Source organism: Amphiprion ocellaris, chromosome 6, assembly GCF_022539595.1.
Source record: "Amphiprion ocellaris isolate individual 3 ecotype Okinawa chromosome 6, ASM2253959v1, whole genome shotgun sequence".
In the NCBI taxonomy this organism is placed as follows: Eukaryota; Metazoa; Chordata; class Actinopteri; family Pomacentridae; genus Amphiprion; species Amphiprion ocellaris.
This window is the reverse complement of record NC_072771.1, coordinates 38,166,242-38,183,729: the sequence shown is the minus strand read 5'-3', so window position 1 is coordinate 38,183,729 and position 17,488 is coordinate 38,166,242. Positions and strand designations below refer to the sequence as shown.

Here is a 17,488-nt window from a genome sequence, read left to right as displayed (position 1 = left end):
CTATGTAGAACGCAATGCCATCGCAGCCAAAGCATGAAAAAGGGAGTAAAGCCAAGAACTATTCACACAGAACATGGCCTGAAATTGGGTTAAAAAGCAAAGAAATCTCATCACCAAAACAAATAATCACAGGTATTGATCAGTAACCCAATCAGCTCTCAGCAGATGTATGGTCATTGTCTTTTCTTGGGCAGTAAAATTTGTAATTGATTGCACCTTCTAAGCTACAGCCCTGGTTATCTTGAGTAAAAGGTGTTTGGGACAGTTCACTGAAGAAAATTGTTCTTACAGTGTGCTTAGCCAATAAATGAAGCTTTATGTTAGTAAGAACTTCCACATGTCAAAGAAAAACAGTCACAAAGAAAACCAGTAGTCCCTAATAATATAATTAATTATTCATTAAACACAGCCTGGGTAAGAGGCAGACAACAGATAAATGCATGGATTTATGGATAAACTAAATACTGAACCAATTTAAGGTCTGCTAACAAGAGAGAGGTAAGTTAAATTCAAGTCTTCAAGTTTTGGTTGAAATCATATGTTTAAAAAAAAAAAAAAAAAAAAAAAACTTTTTAGCAGATTTTTACCAATTTCTGCCACATTATTCATGATCAGATTTATATTTTTTCCTGAATAAACATGTCTGGAAAACATTGCAACTAAAATATTACTACATTTAAGGGGTAATAACCAAAATTCTATTAGTTTATGTTAAGTTTCTGCCTAAAACAGAGCTGCAGCATTAAGATAAATACCTACTGGGATTCCAAAACTGCAAGTGTTACAGCTGTTTTGACATTAATATCGATTCCTGTCATGTTTATTGCATGTAAAAACCAACTAACTCTTTTCCTGCCTAAAAACAAAACATATCACCCATTCTATAAGGCATCTAGCATCAAAGTGAATAATCTCCTTTCCCCTTTAAGGTGGTGAAAGATAATTAGGTGTTTTGGGGTTCCCTACGTCATCACATCAGATTTTTTTGTCTGCCACTCCTCCCATTGTGGTCAAAATATCAAAACAATAATTATAGCAAGCCTCGACAAGCAGCGGGCCTTTTCATTGGGGCGTCTTTCTTTCCACCATATAATTAATTCAATTCACAGGATCACTCCATTAGCTCTGGCAGAGATCATGAAAGTGACGTCCTACATAGTTAACAAGCAGGATAAATGCTGACGCTCCTTTATAAAACAACAATCATAAAAACATTTATTACAGCCGCTTAAAAACTGGCATTATTTGTATTTTGTGTAAACATACTGGATAAACTACATAAAAATCACTCCAGAGAAATAAACAATCAGACAATGAAATAAATTCATGACTCTACTTTAAACTACATTAATGTAAAAATGTCAAATGTCTGATCCCTGTTGATCATCTCTGATATACAGAGCACATGATGACTGAGAGGAGGCATGAATGAAAGAAAGGGATTAACATACCAGGAAACAAAACATCTTTGTGAAACACACTTCAAGGTTTAGCCAGGGTTAATCCCAGCCACACAGAGCACTACCTTCACTCATTCATGTTCGCTGCGACAATTTTCTTCCAAACAAAAAAATAATCTTGCACAAGTCGAAGCACGCAGGAATGAATCATCTAACATTTCTCCATGTGGTTGGAAAGATGTGGATGAAAGCTTATCCGGGTTACAAGGACACAACAGTTCAGTCAAGAATTTGGATATTTAACATGATCGTTTGTGAGTTTTGCACACGTATCCAGTTGTTCTTTTGTAATTCCTCAGTGTCAAAAAGTGATGTGCCAGCTGAAATGCAAGCCTGAAAGAGCTTCAGTTCATTCAGTTTATGTCTTCAGCAGATGCCACTGACATGGAGGTCAGCTCTACCTGCCTCCAAGGCAAAAAGGGGCTTATCAAGTCTACCATCAGCTACACAACAGCTTCCGCGGTTTTTGTACACAAAAGCGGTCAGAGCTATTTAACAAGCCAGAATGAAAGTTAAAAGTTTGAAACCTGAGCTCTTTAGATGGATATTTAGCTGTCTAACATTACTTACAATGTCTCTGAGGATCACTCTAATTGGTTTGATACATTTTAAACAGTCATCTCATGTTTCCTTATGGCAGAAATAGTAATATGTTGAGGCTACAGTCATATTAGAGACCCTGTAGGACAACAACAAAACACAGCTGGGAAAAAGCTGTAAAATTTATCAAAGGAAAAGGGACCAAAAACATCTAATTGGCCATTTTATTGTTTAGTTTTGAGCTTTATCAGTGTTCCAAATGCACCAAAAAGCTCTCTCTACTGTTGTATGCTATCAAAACTACACAATGTACAAACCACCTTCTTGTTGTGCAGGAATTTAAAGTACTCCCACACTTCAAAAACCTTGGATCTTGGGAAACTTTTACACTGAAATGACTCTGCTGCAGGTGGCATTTTCTGAACCTGCCACCCAGTTAATCATCAAACAAATGCACTTAATAATCTTATTAATAATCGATTCATTTAGAAGTATTGCATTATAAAAAGTCAATGGAAATTGATGTGGTTTTGAGCTTTTTGGAGGAGTCACTCACATAACTGATGGGCTGTTCCTCTTGTTTCTTTGTTTGCATCCCCTGACAGGATGAAACATGACCGATACCAGCTGAAATGAAACAACACTTACAACTTGCCCAACTGATAACAACTCCCTAAAATTTCTGTTCATTTTGTTTGTTTCTTTTTCATTTTCAAGGATTTTAAGCGGTTGGCAAACAAGTTCTGTTTCCAGCTTCTTCTACTCTATGTATTTTACAATCATGTGTAATGTTGCCTTTACCACCACCTTCTGATGACTCTACACAGTCGAGTTTATTTGCTCCAAAGCAGTTAATAGAAAAAAGACTTCTGCATTTTCTCTATTTTTTGGACATTACAAAAGTTTGATCCAAATGCTAAAGTTAGCTGTAAACTGGATAAACATGTTCAGGTCACTTTATGCTTGGAGTTGGGTGTACCACAAAGGAAAATCCTTTATGAATACAACACAACAATGACAGGTTCTCATATGTAAACATATCCAATGACCAAGCAATCAAAACTGTACCTCCACTGTTTGCCTAAAACACTCTGAGGCATCTTATATAATAATTGTGATCAGTCATGAAAAAGCCAAACCCAGCCAACACAAATGTCTCCCAATCCATCTCAGTCCACTCTGACTCCGTTAAGCCTCTAAATCCAGCAAGAACTCATTTAAAATGATTTCTGAGCAGTTCTGCCAAAGCTTTGATCAGTCCAATAAGAACTTCCTTACAAATCTGCAAACTGTGTGGCGCTGGCCTGGCAGCTGGCCCGGGCTGCTAGAAATCTTTTTAGGAGGATTCCCTGAAGCTTGACTTTCTTAATTACATTCACCAAGTCCTCTGTTTAAAACCCGCTGTGCAGCCGTTGTTATTGCAGATATTTCAGGCTCATGCCCTGAGGCTACTTAGGCGATATCTAATCTAATCTGATATCTCACTAAACATATGTAGCTTTCATCAAATATGTACTCTTGTGCAGTTTTTCTGGAGGGCTTGGTCTTTGCAGGGCAGCTCTAATTGTTTAGTGTCAGTGGATCTACTATTCAAAGTAGATGTGATCTTGTAATAACAGGGCAGTCCCTGAGGTCTTCATTCCACACTTTAAAACCTGAGCAGCTGTAACAACTCATTCACCTCCAGCCAAACCAGTAAGAGTGGTTTCTTTGGGCTTATCTGGCAGTGAAGTTCTCACAGAGAAATTCATCTTTTCAAGTCAACACAGCCAAAGAAGTATTATTTTTAGCACTAAAATGTGCAAGAGCAGCACAAACGGGACAGAAGCATGCACAGATGTTCAACCGAAACTAAAATTACAACTCGGCACCCCTCAACATTAAATTACAGAGAAAACTTCATTGCAAGGGTTTCACAAAAACTGTACACCCAGAAGAAAAGCAAGGTCAGATCTGACGTGCAAACTGCTCATACGAGGCTGTGGAGTGGAAGTCATTTCCTCTAAACAAACGCTGGAGGGATGGGAGTCTTAATCACAGGGAGGCGGTGGCAGTGGGCGACACATCTGAGCGGCCGAGGCCCAGCTTTGATCTCGTGGACAGCAGGGTCGTCTCACTAAGGTGTTAATTGAGAGACCTCTGCCATATGTCCCCAGAGGCTGACCGACCAGCCTGATGATGTGGACCCAGAGCGCCGCTAAGCCTGATGTACCAAGCGACGCCAGGCTGCGTTTCCACCAGATCTGCTTATGTGTTAGTGTGAAACCAGTGAGAGGCCGTGAAATGCAATGCGTGGTGCTGTAAGACATGCACAATGTACAGATTTAGCACTAAGCTTGATGAAGCATGAACAAGTGGAAGCTCAGAAAGTGAAGTGAAATACTGGTAAACAAGAGGCCTGCACATTATGATTGAAAAAAGTCAATAAAGTAGCAACGTTTGCTGGGTTTTCTGTTTTTTTGGTCTTTTATGATAGTAAACTGAACATTTTTTCAGTTTCAGAACACTTGCATGTTGGCTTCTCTGACATTTTATGGCCCGAACAGGTAACCAATCAATTAGTTAAAGTCATAATCTTATTCTCAGCAATATACAGCTCAACTTTACTACGAATTACAGCATCCACAACATTTTTCCCTTAATATTGGTGCTGAGAGTGGAGCTGCAACAATTAATCCATTAGTTGTCAAAATCAGCAATTTTGATAGTCAATGACAACTTTTATAACAAAAAAATGTAAAATGTTCTCTAGGACAGAAAACTGAAAATCTTTGGTTTGTGGTTAAAATAACAGATTTTAAGATGTCATCTTGGGCTTTAAGAACCACTAATTGACATATTTCACAATATTTTACATGAAATAGCAGAGATAATCATCAACAGATTAATCAGCTATGAAAATAATCATTAGTTGCAGCTCTAACAGAGATCTTGAGAAACTAATACATCTCTAGGAACTTCAATGTAAAGTTTTTTTGCGTGCATTACTTTCTGAAGAATGTGCAGACACACCGATAGACACAAAACACCTTAAAGACAGAATGTTCTGTTTAAAATGTTATACCATCATGGTGGCAGCGCAAAACACGTCTGAGCTGTTGTCTGCAGGACCCAAAACAAACTGTGAGGCACCACTACCTAAGTCCACTAAGCTACAAAAAAAGTGTTATATGGCAAATATTCCAATTTACTAGGGACCACTTGCATTTAATATAAATAAACCAATCTTAGAAGTAGTGTTCCAACTTTAGAATCATACAAAAGGATGTAACTTGAGTTGTCTTTTCATAATATAGTGTTACACTGAGAGGTGTTTCACTTGGGGAAACTCTGGAGCTCAACTGAACTTTGAGGAAAGAGTCAAGTGCCAGTCAACAAAAGTTTCAATGTCAGTGTTTCTGCAGTCACTGATAAGAATGGAGGCACTAAATGTTTCCACGCCTTTATAAATGAAGCAAATAAAACGTGAATTACAGCTACAAATAAGGACTACGGATGAACGTCACACATAAAAAAAGCACTCAAGAGAATCAGCATTATGAAAAGTATTTCTAGAAATAATGATGTTCTCCCAAAGTGACTCCACAAAAGGTCATCAATTTCACCAAAGCGACACCAGGTTGGGACTGAAGAAAAGCTTTGTTGGGCCTGGATGAAAGCTCTGCTTGAAATCTGTACTTATTATAGCCAAGTGCAGAAAAATGGATTCAGGGATATGCCAGAAGTGCCACACTGGAAGCCAAAGAATTTCATTAAACTGCCTTCACAATGCTCATATTCTTCCCCTTGACATATCAATTTGGCGCTTTATCTCTGAAGAAAAGTGGAAAAGCCTCTGAGTCCTGAGAAGATGAAGAGCCCTCTGTTTGACCCCAGCTCTTTACCGGCACAATAGGGACCACCATCTAGGTCTGCATCCCCTCTATTCTGACCCCAACATGCCTCAGCTCCCCAGTGAGGCATGTTGGGTAGATGTCAGTGGAGTAGATGAAGAAAAATAACTCGGCTTTATGATTTGGATCCCAGATATGACCAACGGCAGCTTCATTTACACTGTGCACAACATTTCAAAGTTGATGACAGTCCCTTTCAGTGCCCCATAAAGAGGCTTTTGTTAGGAGTCAATCCCTGTACTGTATTTCAGGCTATGAGGAGGAGGCAATGGAAATGAGTTTAGTGAAAGAAAGACATTTTAGCATTCTTGGGTTTGAGGTGAGGATTTTTTAATTTTAAGGACACTACAAGTCTGTGGTTTGAGCTCCAAGCAAAGATGAGCCAATCATATGGATTACAAGAGAGGTCAGTGTTTGAGAACTGTTTAATTGGCAAAATCTCTGCAAGGAGCCTCCACTATTGTTTTGCTTGAACCACATTTCCTTGCACTTGGAGCTCAAAGTTCAACCACACACAGCACGCATGTGAGCCACTTCCCAACACTTGCGTGACACCTGCGAGGCGCAAAGAGGCTTATCTGGTGGGAAGGAAATAAATAAAACAGCGCCAGGTTACCACAAACGAGCAGGTGCAACAAACACCATATGACTTTCAGCATAATCCCGATTAACCAGCAGCGCTTCATGGGATTGTCTGGTCTGGTCGCTGCAGGACCACCTGACCAAGAGCATGCATCGAGGACACATGGAACTTAAACGAGTTATCAAAGCAAAGGCTTGTGCATGAGTATATAAGCACAAAAACATCACTTAGAGTTTAAATACTTAGAAAAACATAAACGACGCTCCATGTGACTGCAAAGCGTTGAACTCACCCCACGCCAAGTGTCCCCAGGCTCTTTCTGGACTTGAATGCAACTCGTCCTCTCTGCTGAATCAACTAAATGTCCTCGAAGTGAAATTCTTGCAGGTAAATCGTCTGGACAACGTGGAAACTTGAAGGAAACCTCGACTTTATCCTCCACGACACGCACCACGTCCCGTCTGCGGCAGCAGCAGCCTCTTTGTACTTCAGCCCAGCGGCAAGTTGAGCCGCGGACATGCGCAGTCGGTGCCCAGAAGAGCTCAGTCCGCTCAGTGCTGATATGAAGGTCGGTCCGTGCCACAGGTGTAGCTTACCTGCCGCCGGCTTGGCCTGCTTTTAGTAAGTAGCACAGGGAGCTACGCTATTCAAGATGGATGTTTACTGACGCTGTATAGCGAAAACTAATGTCTAGCAACATTTAATTGACATATATATAATGTCCAACTAAACGCAGCTAACGTATAAAGTTCTCCTCCGCAATACAATCTAGGTCTTGAGGTGTGCAATGTATTTTAAATGAAGCCCATATTCGGTTGGCGCATTAATATCAACGTTTTTTTATTTGTTCTGTGTCACAGCGGTTCTTTCTGGGACTAATTTTAACGGTTTCTATAATGCTCCAGTCTGTTAATTAATATTAAATTAACATGGTTGTAAGAATATAGAAGGATTATTTTTAAGGGTTCACATCCTACAGTGTCTAGGACCAGAGGAAAGAGTCGCTCTGGCAAATGAAGCTAACTAGCCGAGGACGCCATCTTGTGGTGGTTTCTTGTAACGGCAAAAAATTAAGTCCAAATGCTTTAATCCTCCTGTTGTGTTCATTCACGGGCACCAAAGAATATTCTTTCCTTGTCTGAAAAACATCCAAAACTTCTGCAAAATATTCCCCAAATTTCTGAAAATTTGCAAAACCTTCAGGAAGAAAATTCCAATAATTCCTGAAAAGTTTCCCTTAAATGTTTTTTTTTTTAAATCGCCCAAATTTGGCAAGAAAATTCTTGTAAATATTTTTCAAAAAATGAGTAGAAATCTCCCAAAAAAAATCCTAAAAATATCTAAAGTGATTCCATGTATAAAATCCAGTGAAATTCACTGGAGTTTGGTTGATTTTCTTGTGAATGTTCTTAAGAAACATTTTTAACATTTCTTTTTTTCCACCAAAAATGTTCAAAAATCTCCCAAAAATGTTGAAAATGTGGACATCAGAAGTTTCACTGTGAATGTTTTTTTTTTTTCCACATTTTCAAACTTTAAAACGGGTCAATTTGACCCCCAGGACGACACGAGGGTTATTTGTACATGGTTTTTGAGGAAAAAAAACAATTATGGAGTATAAATGCCCTAAAATAGCTTACATTTGCAGTCTACATATTTAAATCCACTTCAGCCAAGATGGTGAGTGAAAAGCCAGAAGCTTTAATGTGTTGTTTTCTATTCATAGTCCCAAATGTGATTAACTTGATTTTATTTTATTTTAAAAGGAATGAATTCGATGATGTAGGACTGTTTGAGGCTAACAGCTAAATACTAAGTAGCTTTGTGTTTGTTTTCATATTAAGGAATAGAATAATAAGAAACCATGAGAAAGGGCTAGAGACTTTTTTTTTTCTTTTTTTTTTCTTTTTTACGATAGATAGATAGATAGATAGATGGATGGATGGATGGATGGATGGATGGATGGACGGACGGACGGGCGGACGGACGGACGGACGGATGGACAGACAGACAGATAGATAGAAGGTATGCAGACCTCATCACTTTATGCACTTTAATTCAAGAGAGATGTATTTGTATTGCACCAGTTCACAACAGAAAGTTATCAAGTCATTTCACGTCACATGACATACTAAAGTCAAGAAATGGACCTGTATAGAACCCAACAAATGCCAACAATAATTCTCTTTGAGTAGACCTGTGGAGACAGTGGAGGAAAAAACTCCCCTTTTACCTAGAAGAAACGTTTGGCAGAAGCAGGCCTAATGACCTAATGACAGCAGTCATCTTCCTCAGCCGGCTGGGGTGAGGTAAAGGAGAGAGAATCGGACAAACAAAAACAGGAGCTTTTTGGATCCAAAGACAGGTCAAGAAGAGAAGGACATTAGACTTGTACCTTACTTTGTGATCAATGTCATCAACAAAAAATACCAGTCCATCCTGTTTTATAGTAATTTTAAAAGCCTTTAACAAATGGGCTCAGTTCTACAGCTCTACATGTTTAGCTAGAATTCACATAATTCTACACTCAACCACTTAACATCTAAGACAGTTATGTCTGGTTGCTTGGCAGGTGGCACCAGCCTTGATATATCTGTGAGCTGCTGCTTGTTATTGTACACTCTGGTGGTGACTGCGAGTTGAGACATGCAGGCACTAAGCCCATTTATTGTCCTAGAATTTTTTGGTGATGACTTATTGACCACAAAGTAAGCTGCAAGTCCAGCCTTTCTTGCTTTTTGATGTGTCCTTGTATCCAAACAGAACCTGTTTTTGATACCTCAATTTGTAAAATAGCACTCCTCGGCCAACCTACTGGGATTTGTTCTTCAGCAATGAGGAAATAAAAGACCATGAGCCCACTTGAACACAGTTTCAGAAGTCCTCCGCTGAGATAGAGGGAAAACTTTTCAGAAGGACAACCATCTCAGCAACTTTCCATCAATCAGACCTTTATAGTGCAACCATAAGAGTGAATAAACAGGCCATGTCATGTGAATAAAAATCATGTCTGTTTGGTGTTTTTCAATGCATTAAAAAAAACACACAAGAAGATTCTCTGATCTTATGAGACAAAACATGAGCTCTTTAGGCAAAACTATGGAGGTTTCATTTTAATATTTAAGGGGACACATTAAGTAGAGGGTCTTTGAGTATCAAAGACTTAATTTCCTGCATTTTGTTGAATTTTTGTGCCCTAATATTTTGCTACTAATTTACGGTGGAAATATGTTTATTTGTTGAAAGGAAAGCACAAATTCAGGCACCACTATAAATCCAGTGGCTGTGTGAGCTCAAATTAATATTTTCCAGAGTAAATAAAGACCTGCCCCTGCTTGAAACATGTTTTGTCTATAAGTAATGTTATAGCATTTTTTCTAAATAATTCCGCAACTTCCTTCATGTTTTTTTTATAGAGGGGGGACAAACGCACATATTCAGAATCAGAATATGTTTCATTGCCAAGTAGGTTTTCAGATACGAGGAATTTGACACGATGTTTTGGCAAACACTGATGAGTAAAAAAGCAAAGTGTGGGAAATACTGCAAGACAAACAGACGCAAGTGTAACCAATCCAAGGGTTTAAAAAAGTACTAAAACTATTTAAGTCAGACAGCTGTGCAGAGTGTGCAGGAATGTTCAAATTAATCGCCTGAGAATATGACAAACTACACAGAATATAAACAACTTAAAATGTGCAAAAAGGATAGTAATAATCCTATTTAACGCTGCGTGTTAATGTCCCACATTAAGTCAGTGTTTATGGTGGTGGCAGTGGGGGAGAGGAGATAATGTCTGTGGGGGGTCTCTGGGATTATTAAGGCCAGTTGCTGTTGCTGCTAATACAATAGGAGGCATGGTGGTGGCAGCATCATGCTAACGAGACTCTGTTCAGCAGCAGAAGCTGGATAGACTGGTTAGAAATGAAGTCAGCATGAATGTGGGCTAATACAGAGAGATCCAGGAAGAAAACGATGTGATGGTTTACGTTTCAGCCCCACTATGACCCATGTCAAACAGCCAAAACAGTACTGTAGGGGCTTCATGACAAGACCCGGACTGTCCTCGAGTGGCCCAGCCAAAGCCCAGATTTAAACCCAACAGACCATCTGTGGAGGGACCTGAGGATGGCAGCTCAGGGACGTATTGTCAAATCTGATGGATAAATAGGTTGAACTGCCCAAATCCAGGTGTGGAAAGCTAATGAAGACTTACTGAAGAGGACTGGAAGTTGTACTTGCTGCTAAAAGAGGCCTCAAAGTAGTGAATCCTTTTGCTTATGTTTTAGTGCAGATTGAGGGGCTAAATTACAAGTTTGATCATTAAAAAAAAAATTAAAAGACAAACTGAAAACAAAGTAATATAATACAATTCAGGGTAAAAATTAAAGGAAAGCTCAAAAGTTCATCTGCTCAAGGGTTAAAGTAAATGCACTCTATCAGAAGTGGAAAAGAACAATGGCTGTTCATAGTCTTCGTATCACTGTCAACACTGCTGAAAAGTACACCACCTTTCTTGCGCAAGTCTGGTTTCAAGTCAGGCATGTGCAGCTCCTATTGTTCTGGTCACATCCCTCTATTGGTAATTTTAGCATTTCATCATCATTTTGTTCAGTATGTACAAAGCGGGTGTTGTTTCCAGCTGGGCCACACCTCTCCTTCAGCTCTGGATTGGTCCTACCGCCTTCACTCCCTCCGCTGAGTTCCGCGTCGCAGCGCATTTAAAGTCCTGCAGCGTTTCCTCCTCCAGCTTCTACCGTCAGGCTGCAGGAGACCGTCCGCCACCATGTCCGACCAGGGGACCTTCGACACCAACGTGGTCACCGTGACCCGCTTCCTCATGGAGGAGGGCAGGAAGGCGAAGGGCACCGGAGAGCTGACCACGCTGCTCAACTCGCTGTGCACCGCCGTGAAGGCCATCTCCAGCGCCGTGCGTAAAGCTGGGATCGCCCATCTGTGAGTTCACAACCCCACCGAGTAAAAGAGTCCATTAAAGTTTACAAAGTACAGTGGTATAGCAAGGGCTTTTTGTTCATTATTTAAACGTAAAGTTGACTAAAACTCCATCCTCCCGCATCCACGTTGGCACAAACTTCGCAGGAGGGTCAGGTTTTCTGTGCGCCAATCAGGAAGCGCATACCTGCAGCAACCACGCCCATTTTCATGTGATGCTGTCAGCCTTAAGGTTAACTAGTCGATTAGTTGTTTGGTCTGTAAAACGTAGAAAAATGGTGAAAAAGCTTTGTCCACAACCCAAAGATAATCAGTACTGTCATAGAGCAAGGAAAGAAAAAGCAGAGAATATCAACATGTTGGAAGCTGGATTGAAAGAATTTAAACAGTTTTTCATTCAATTTGATTAATCAGCTGTCAAAATTGTTCAAGATTAATTTAGTACTGGACAACTAATCGATTAACAGTTGCAGATCTAGCCTGAATGTAATTATTTCTGCCAAAGTTTTAGTTTGCCAATGATCCAGTAGAAAAACGTGTGCAAGATAAATCCATTTCTGTCCCGTCTTTGTTCCTTTGGAGTCTTAATAGTTTTGCATTTGCTCGTATTTTGACAGTATTACATGTTATGTTAGTTGTTTTTTAGGTTTATGTGAGCTATTGGAGTTTAGCAAAATCTATGCCTGTTTACATTTTACAATTCTTTTATCTTTGTGTTTTCATGTGACCTCGATGAGCACAAAGCTTTTGTATGAGCAAAACGTTTGTGGCTGCCAGTTGCGATAGTGAATCAGACTTCACTTGTGTTGTTGATGCAACACTTTACTCAATCACTGGCTAACCAGTGTTGTTTGGAAATGCAAAGTCATGCATCGGTTGCACTAACTGGAGACTAGTGATTGTGATTTCATGCAGATCCCTTATCTCAGGGCAACACTGTAGAGCTGTTTGGCCTTTTCATTTAGCATCCAGAGCAAGACAAAATACAATCTAACATGGAGCGGATTCTCAGATGCAAAAATCTGCCACAAAAGTGTTACAGAATTAGAATTATTGACCTGTTGCTGCAGTTTTATACCTACTGCTGATGTGGCTGTGTTCGTACAGACAAGTGACATTTTTATCACAAGTGTTTTTGTGTTTGTGTCTTTTCAGTTACGGCATTGCTGGCAGCACCAATGTGACGGGCGACCAGGTGAAGAAGCTGGACATTCTGTCCAATGATCTGGTTATTAACATGCTAAAGTCATCTTTTTCCTCCTGCGTGCTGGTGTCTGAAGAGAATGACAAAGCTATCATTGTGGAGCCAGAAAGAAGAGTAAGTGTGACTGAGTGACCACATGGAGAAAAAAATAGCCTTTTGTAGAGGTGTTTAAAATAAAACAAGCAGTCCTTGCTCTTCCTAATTCTGTGTCAGTGACGTGTCCATTCAAGGTTAATTTGTGTCCCCACTGAGCTTGAAAAACCTGCTGTCATTTATTTAAGCATCCCTTCCTGAAAACTAAAACCGGATCACCCAGTAATCTCAGGATTAATGTTAATGTGTGTTTGTCCTTCCTCAAGTAACTCGCTCACCACAAAATAAGTGTCCATTTCAGTTCCTGTCAAACCTGGTAATGTTACTGTCATTATTTTCAAGTTAACCTTTTGAAGTGATGATGCAGTTGTTGATCAAACTCCCATTTAATTTGTCAGTTGTTGCTACATGATTCATTTCTAGCATCATTCCTGCTTTTTCAGGGTAAATACATCGTGTGCTTTGATCCTCTGGACGGTTCATCCAACATCGACTGCCTCGTCTCCATCGGAACCATTTTTTCCATTTACAAAAAGGTACTAAGACAGGTTTAAACTCTCATTCTGGATTTAGAAACTTCAAGCCTAATGACATCAAATGTATTAATTTTTTTTAGCTTTTGCTTCATACTCACTGCTGAAAAAGTTACACTGATATAGCATTATCCACTTGAATAATATTATTTAGGTTAAAAGACACCTGAAAGATTTGCTCCACTCAAAACCCAGACAATTCTGTTGTGTGTGGGGTTTTTTAATGGTTTGTATGCCTTAAGGCAAAGCTTAATTTTATTCTGGTTTGTAGATAAGATTAAGAAGACTTACTGTATTCCAAAATTCTCCTAAGTGTGTCTTATCTAAAGAGCCAAAGCTTGTTAACTTTGGCCTGGGAATGTTGTTTCAAGAGGACGTTTCAATAAATAGCCCAGGGCTCAAAGGGTTAAAATGTAAGGCGTGGAAATGCTTTCGAAGGAGAGCCACTTTAATAAGAGGGTTAAATACATTAAAAAAGAATTTTTATGAGAAAAACAATCAGGACAGATCAATCAGATCAGACTTTTATGATGGCTGCAGATGTAAACAAGCGAATATCAGTGGTCAAAAACTAAAAACACACAATTGGCAAAAGGATTTTTCTCCTCCACTCTGCTACTATGCATAAGAAAGTAGTTTATGACCACTGACAGTAATTCGTACGGTTTCCCTCAGACCACAGATGATGAGCCCTGTGAGAAAGACGCTCTGCAGCCAGGCAGGAACCTCGTGGCAGCAGGTTACGCCTTGTACGGCAGCGCCACCATGGTCGTGCTCTCCACTGGCCAAGGAGTCAACTGCTTCATGCTCGACCCAGTCAGTGCTCTACCATTTATTATTTCACACTAACAATACTGCAAAATGATTTTATCATAAATGTGTACTTCTAAAGTTACTTACAGCATTTTGCTCATTAGGCAATTGGTGAATTTATCCTGGTTGATCGGGATGTGAAGATCAAGAAGCGAGGCAAAATTTACAGCGTGAACGAAGGTTATGCAAAGTACTTCGACCCTGCTGTTACAGAATACCTGCAGAAGAAGAAGTTTCCTCAGGTAATAGTTCAAACAAAGAATGTTTTTAAATATTCATATAGTATATAACCGTATTAATAGTAAACTGATCTGCTGTTCCTCAGTGTTGGCTTTGAAGCAGCCATCAAACCAAACACTAAAGAATTTAGCTGATTCTAAATAATGGTTTCTCTTGTTATTTATTCATCTGGACCAAAGTGTAATAATCAGCAGACATAATAATGGCAATATAACTGACTGATATATACTCATTTTCATCTGCAGATCTGGGTTGGATGGTTCCCTGTATTTTTGGTTGTCTGGGTGTCACACATATCAGATATTTGCATTTTCAGTGTTGTGCTTGCTGCTAACATTTTAAATCATTACAGGATGGCAGTCCGCCCTACAACGCCCGTTACGTAGGTTCTATGGTGGCAGACGTCCACCGAACACTGATGTATGGAGGAATCTTTTTATACCCAGGAAATGTGAAGAACCCTGAGGGAAAGGTAAGGTCCCATTGTTGTTGTCTCCTATACTCTGTAAATGAAACTAGTGGGTGAATTAACCATTTTAAAGAGTGAACAGATGTTTTTAATCTGGGTCTACTGAAATTTTACCTACTTCTCAACCAATGCATGTTATTTTTTAGATGAACGAAATTATTAACGAAGTTATTTCAACCTGATTATTTAATTCTGAACTAATAACAGACTTGGAGAACTTAAGTGTGCACCTGCTTATATTCATATTCTGAAAGTAGAACCATAATCAGCTGGTGTTTGTACCAATAGAACTGCTAAGGAAAAAAAACACAGACCTCTTCTTAGATTATCTGCCATGTTGGTTCTTGAGCTTTGATATTTAAAGTACTTTGACTTTTTGGCCATTTGTTTGAGCAAAACGCAGCCCCATCGCTGACTTCTTTAAAATAATGTCAAACAGTTTGATGCTGATAAGTCAGAGCCAGCAGTCTCCATGAGGTCTAGCATGCTCAAAGTTGTGAAAACGTTCACAGGTGGTTTGCTCCTCCTGCTGCCAAAAACCAATGGATTAGTCCTGGAGAGCTGTTGCTGTATGAGTTTGGTCCTCATTAAAGTTCCAAGTTTGATAAAGGCTAAATAATTCCTTAAACTACTGTACATCTGCAGGGTTTTTCAGCTTCACTTTTTCTAACTGTGAGATTGATATCGTGACCCATCCTCACTGCCTATTTCCATTTTAAAACAACTGTTCCTTGTTCAGTCTGACTCTGACTCTGCAAACATGAGATTATACTGAAGACTGTGTCACAATTCTGTTTCTTCACTCTCCACATCCTTCACTATTTGTAACACTGAGCCAAACATGAGATTGGCACAGCGAGGATGTTAAACATTGTTGTTCTGCAATGTTTAAATGGAGTTGGTGGATATCAGTGACTGTTTGTTTAGCACTTTTCAATATTGGAGTCACAAGGTGCACAATACAAAACTCCACAATGAAACATTACATAGGACTTTATAATATATTACACAACCTGTACAGGTGTGTTTTTCTAAGCTTGAGACACTGACTGAGCTGTTCTTACAGTATAGTGGAGCTTCATCCACAGTATTTAGGCTACAACTATGAAACTATAGAATACACTTTTAAACTAGAAATGTATTTGTGGAGGCTGCAGCATCAGATCAGGAGACTAAACTTCCCTTCTCGCTACAAGCTGCGGCTGCTGTACGAAGGAAACCCCATGGCCTTCATCATGGAGCAGGCGGGCGGCATGGCCTCCACCGGCTATGAGAATATCCTGGACATCCAGCCTGTGTCCATCCACGAGCGCTCGCCTGTAGCAATGGGCTCCTCCGATGATGTGCTGGAGTTCATCGCCATCTGCAAGAAACATGCCAAGAAGTGAGACCACACTGACTCACTCTCACCACCAACCCCACTCCTGCAAAAAAACCTTGTCTCCAAACTGTCTGCTGTTCAGGGATTGAAGAAGTGGGGATTGTACTGAGCTTGATGTGAATGTTATTTGGATGTTTTGGGTTTTTTTTATGCAGTTTTGAAATGTTTCTTAGGACCAAAAATGTGAAGACTTCTTGAATGAAAAGAGCTGAATTTGGGGGTACAAGGTTTTCATTCCATACCAGCAATATTCATGTTCTAATTGTAGAAGTCTGAGTGAAAGAAAGTGGTTCACATGAAGACTGTGGTCATAAGCTCATGTCACAATAAACGCACACATTCCAGAAAAAACTAGCAAAGATGAAGAAAACTATGCTAAAAAACAGACAAATGCACTTGAATAAACACAACCTGAAGACTTTTCTCCTCAGGTTACCTCTAATTGTGCCTTAATTAGACTGAACATCTCTTCTAGACGTGCGAAAGGACCAAATGCAACCTCTATGCAATGAAACTTGATGCATTTATTGTGTAACAAAATTACTGTTTGAAATGATGAAGTCTTAATAAATCAAAATGAGTCTGTGACAACAAAGTCAGCGTTTTCATTTTGCAAATGTGTGTTCAAAAGTGTCACATCTTTAAAATAAACAAACATGTAGTTTAGTAGTGTTTTTATATGTGCTGTGGTGAAGCTCAGGACTCAACCTGAGACAGCTGCTTTGTAACATGATTTACCTGCAACTCATTAACTGTTACTACTCACCTGTCTGAGATGAAGAAAAGATCAGTGTGACCTGAAGGTAGATCGTGATAAAGCTACTGCTGCTGTTCTACGATGGTAAATTTGTGTAACTCTCTCTCTTTAGAGATGCTCATATGTATGCTGACACTGCAGGGATTTAGGAAAGACTTCTACAAACAGCTGGAAACAACAAACTAACCTTCAGCTCCAGATAACGTTTCATCAAAGCCTGCATTAAATTCACTGTTGGTGATTCCCTTTAACCTGACCTGTTACATATATATGAACAATTCAGCTGTGAAATTGTACAAATGAATAAGCAGGATGTTACTATCTTTTGCTCTCTGTGATGTTTTGGACCAATATTAGTGCTGAAATGTGGAAAAAGACCTCCTGTAATCACTTTGCGTAGCTTGAAGTACATAACTTGTGTGTGTCCATCCGTTAATGCAACAAGATGCAGTTTGGATTTGTGCTGTGCTGATATCGCTAGGCCTGACCTCATATGACTGTCATTGCAACTTTTAGAGAAATACGAGCATTCAGACATTTTAATTCCCTTAAGATGTTGTTTTGGAAAG

General features: G+C 39.5%; 2 protein-coding genes across 3 annotated transcripts in view; one reads left to right on the top strand and one right to left on the bottom strand.

The window, feature by feature from the left end:
* The window catches only part of kank1a (KN motif and ankyrin repeat domains 1a), an 82,659-nt gene extending 75,710 nt beyond the window's left edge, over window positions 1-6,949 (bottom strand). Inside the window, exon 1 of one of the 2 annotated variants that reach the window (XM_055011368.1) lies at window positions 6,769-6,949. The gene's annotated coding sequence lies outside the window, so the exon portion shown is untranslated. The remainder of the gene's footprint in view (window positions 1-6,768) is intronic. The other variant, XM_055011363.1, reaches the window with a different exon arrangement.
* A 4,226-nt stretch (window positions 6,950-11,175) lies between these two features.
* Window positions 11,176-16,757, top strand: LOC111570715 (fructose-1,6-bisphosphatase 1-like). The gene is made up of 7 exons (XM_023273620.3): window positions 11,176-11,432; window positions 12,585-12,747; window positions 13,170-13,262; window positions 13,935-14,075; window positions 14,177-14,314; window positions 14,665-14,784; window positions 15,978-16,757. Exons 1-7 carry the CDS (start codon window positions 11,263-11,265, stop codon window positions 16,167-16,169), a joined length of 1,017 nt encoding a protein of 338 aa, XP_023129388.1. The 5' UTR covers window positions 11,176-11,262; the 3' UTR covers window positions 16,170-16,757.
* The last annotated feature ends 731 nt before the right edge of the window (window positions 16,758-17,488 follow it).

Coding starts and splice junctions, on each gene's coding strand:
- LOC111570715 (XM_023273620.3), top strand. CDS start 11,263: ATGTCCGACCAGGGGACCTTCGACACCAACGTGGTCACCGTGACCCGC. Junction 14,076..14,176: donor ACTGCTTCATGCTCGACCCA/GTCAGTGCTCTA, acceptor TTTGCTCATTAG/GCAATTGGTGAATTTATCCT. Junction 14,315..14,664: donor AGAAGAAGAAGTTTCCTCAG/GTAATAGTTCAA, acceptor AAATCATTACAG/GATGGCAGTCCGCCCTACAA.